At 54.4% G+C, this 3,806-nt stretch overlaps 1 protein-coding gene across 1 annotated transcript; it reads left to right on the top strand.

The window, feature by feature from the left end:
• The first annotated feature begins 124 nt into the window (after window positions 1-124).
• Window positions 125-3,556, top strand: LOC142476753 (uncharacterized). Its single transcript, XM_075581918.1, has 4 exons — window positions 125-341; window positions 922-1,308; window positions 1,777-2,133; window positions 3,435-3,556. Exons 1-4 carry the CDS (start codon window positions 125-127, stop codon window positions 3,440-3,442), a joined length of 969 nt encoding a protein of 322 aa, XP_075438033.1. The 3' UTR covers window positions 3,443-3,556.
• Window positions 3,557-3,806: the final 250 nt, after the last annotated feature.

The following is a 3,806-nucleotide window of genomic DNA, read 5'->3' as shown; positions in this document are numbered from 1 at the left end:
TGTGAGGGGAAGCCCCTCCCATGAGGAGCTAGGGAGATGCCCCTGTGCCAAGGACTCCCATTTGAGGAGCCAGGAACTGGCACAGGCTCTCACTACTTTGTGTGCTACAAGTGTGAGTTCAGCCATGCCCACAAGGGGAAGCCCCTCCCATGAGGAGCTAGGGAGATGCACCTGTGCTAAGGACTCCCATTTGAGGAGCCAGGAACTGGCACAGGCTCTCACTATTACTTGGTGTGCTACAGAAGTGCGAGAGCCCACATCCCTCCCATGGAGCTGTCTTAGCCACAGAGAGCCACGCACTGCACCTCATGAAATAGAGACTGCCACTGGGTCTCACGAAGGTACGAGTGAGTGTAGCCCCACCCCTAGGCAAAGAAGCTCCACCCATGCGGAGAAGAGGCCGCCCCAGAGGAGCTAAGGGGACAAGCATGAGAGGAACCACCCAGGGTCATTATTTTGCTACTCAAGTTAGTGTGGCCCTTCCCGATAGGAGACAAAACCCACCTTCAGGGGAATAAGCCCTGCCCCTGAGGAGAGAAGCCTCGCCTCCAGGGGAATAAGCCCTGCCCCTGAGGAGAGAAGCCATACCTCCACTGGAATAAGCCCTGCCCCTGAGGAGAGAAACCATACCTCCAGGGGAATAAGCCCTGCCCCTGAGGAGAGAAACCATACCTCCAGGGGAATAAGCCCTGCCCCTGAGGAGAGAAGCCATACCTCCAGGGGAATAAGTCCTGCCCCTGAGAGAAGCCCCACCTCCAGGGGAATAAGCCCTGCCCTTGAGGAGAGAAGCTTTACTCAATGGAATAGTTGCCCCCTCCCATGTGGTGTCCCCTCTGCCCCTGAGGAAACATTATAAGGGGCTAAAAGACCTTCTCACACCTTGCTCCCATTAATCAGCTCTCCCTTGTTCTCTCCCTGCAGTGACCAACGCAACTGTGCCAGACCTGCCCACCACCTGCCCCTGGCCACTGAAACAAACCACGGCTGAACCCCTTTCCATAGCCCCCACTGAAGCCCTGGGGGCCACCAACAACAATAACAATGGGCAAGACAATAGCATGGGCCCCTCACCCTCCCAAGTAACCCCGTGGACCATGTACAATAGAGGAGCAGATTCCTCTGTGGGCTCTAACACAACCACTTCAGTGGTTGGTAACGTGGTGTCCTCTTCCTCTGTGGTCCCTGTTTCCTCTCCTGCGAACCCTGGCTCCTCTTATTCTGCGGTGCTTGGCTCCTCTTACACTGTGGCCCCTGGGTCTGCCTCCTCTGTGGCCCCTGGGTCTGCCTCCTCTGTGGCCCCTACCACAGGTAAGTTATTTCATCTCCCTGTAGTGGTTGACCCCTCCAGTCTCCCTGTATAATGATCTTTCTCTCGTAGCTAAGCTCCACCCCCGAGGAACCGCATGCTACTCCCCTAATGAGCTAAGCTCCACCCCCGAGGAACATTGTGCCAATTCCCCAATGAGCTAAGCTCCACCCCTGAGCAGCTAAGCTCCACCCCTGAGAAACCTTAGACTACTTCCCAAATGAGCTAAGCTCCACCCCTGAGCAGCTAAGCTCCGCCCGAGAAACCTTAGGCTACTTCCCAAATGAGCTAAGCTCCACCCCTGAGCAGCTAAGCTCCACCCCCAAGTAACCGTATGCTACTCCCCTAATGAGCTATGCCCTGCTCCTGAAAAGCTAAGCTCTGCCCAAGAGGAACATTGTACAAAGCTCCCTTTATCTTGGGCTCTCCCTCCTCCATATATAATAGCCTCTCCCTCTTCCTCCCCCCAGACACCCTGCACTTGGTATTGACCCCCATGACATGGGCGGAGTCTCGCTCTTACTGCCGCGGCCTCTTCACTGACCTGGCCTCAGTCTCCGCCCCCGACGACCAGACCAAGATGGCTGCCCTGTTGTCAGGCTCCGCCCCCCGCTGGGGTTTTTGGGTGGGGCTGCGCTGGAACCGATTTTGGGGTCACTGGTACTGGAGCGGGGGGCAGCCGTGGGGGGAGTTCATCGCCTGGGGGGACGGCGAGCCCCGCGAGCCTCTGTCCCAAAACTGCGGCCTCGTCTCAGGGGACCCGGCAAGGAACCTGAGCTGGAGCTCCGAATGCTGCGGGGTGCAACTGCCGTTCGTGTGTTACAGGGGTGAGTGCTGCGCCCTAATATACAGGGGGGACCCCGATATATATACAGGGGTGAATGCTGCGCCCTAATATACAGGGGGGACCCGATATATATACAGGGGTGAATGCTGCGCCCTAATATACAGAGGGGGACCCCGATATATACAGGGGGTGAGTGCTGTGTCCTTATATATACACAGAGGGGGGCCCCGATATATACAGGGGTGAATGCTGCGCCCTAATATACAGGAGGGGGACCCCGATATATATACAGGGGTGAGTGCAGCGCCCTAATATACAGGGGGGGACCCCGATATATACAGGGTTGAGTGCTACGCCCTAGTATACAGAGGGGGACCCTGATATATACAGGGGTGAGTGCTGCGCCCTAATATACAGAGGGGGACCCCGATATATACAGGGGTGAGTGCTGTGCCCTAATATGCAGAAGGGGACCCCGATATATACAGGGGTGAGTGCTGTGCCCTAATATACTGAGGGGGACCCCGATATATACAGGGGGTGAGTGCTGTGCCCTAATATACAGAGGGGGACCCCGATATATACAGGGGTGAGTGCTGTGCCCTAATATACTGAGGGGGACCCCGATATATAAAGGGGTGAGTGCTGCACCCTTATATACAGAGGGGGACCCTGATATCTACAGGGGTGAGTGCTGCACCCTAATATGCAGAGGGGGGACCCTGATATATGCAGGGGTGAGGGCTGAACCCCGACATATATACAGGGGGAGACCCGGGAGGGGGAGGGGGGCACCGATATCTATTTACAGAGGGGGTATATATACATATATAATATACAGACGGGGCATATATGTATATATGGGGGTCCCCCACCCTGTATGTACAGTATATATATATGGGGGTCCCCCACCCTGTATGTACAGTATATATATATGGGGGTCCCCCACCCTGTATGTACAGTATATATATATATATGGGGGTCCCCCACCCTGTATGTACAGTATATATATATATGGGGGTCCCCCACCCTGTATGTACAGTATATATATATGGGGGTCCCCCACCCTGTATGTACAGTATATATATATGGGGGTCCCCCACCCTGTATGTACAGTATATATATATGGGGGTCCCCCACCCTGTATGTACAGTATATATATATGGGGGTCCCCCACCCTGTATGTACAGTATATATATATATATGGGGTCCCCCACCCTGTATGTACAGTATATATATATGGGGGTCCCCCACCCTGTATGTACAGTATATATATATGGGGGTCCCCCACCCTGTATGTACAGTATATATATGTTTTAATTTCAGGATTTAACTTTACAGAGGCGTAAAGATGGAGACGTGCACAGCTCGCCCCCCCTCCTCCGGGCAACATTAAAGATGGCCGCCTCCCTGCCTCTGAAGGGAACATGTGCTGAAGCTTGTCTAAATAAAGTGTGAATATAACTGTGTGACACAGTCCGTGTACAGAGGGGATTATTATATATACATACACACAGCGTGGTACCGTGCGTGGTACTGTGCGTGGGATTGGGGAGCCCTGTGTTCTGAGTGTGGTACTGTGGGTGGGATTGGGAGAGCCCTGTGTTCTGAGCGTGGTACTGTGCGTGGGATTGGGAGAGTCCTGTGTTCTGAGCGTGGTACTGTGCGTGGGATTGGGAGAGCCCTGTGTTCTGAGCGTGGTACTGTGCGTGG

Source organism: Ascaphus truei, unplaced genomic scaffold, assembly GCF_040206685.1.
Source record: "Ascaphus truei isolate aAscTru1 unplaced genomic scaffold, aAscTru1.hap1 HAP1_SCAFFOLD_1700, whole genome shotgun sequence".
Classification (NCBI taxonomy): Eukaryota; Metazoa; Chordata; class Amphibia; order Anura; family Ascaphidae; genus Ascaphus; species Ascaphus truei.
This window is presented reverse-complemented; position numbering and strand designations above follow the sequence as displayed.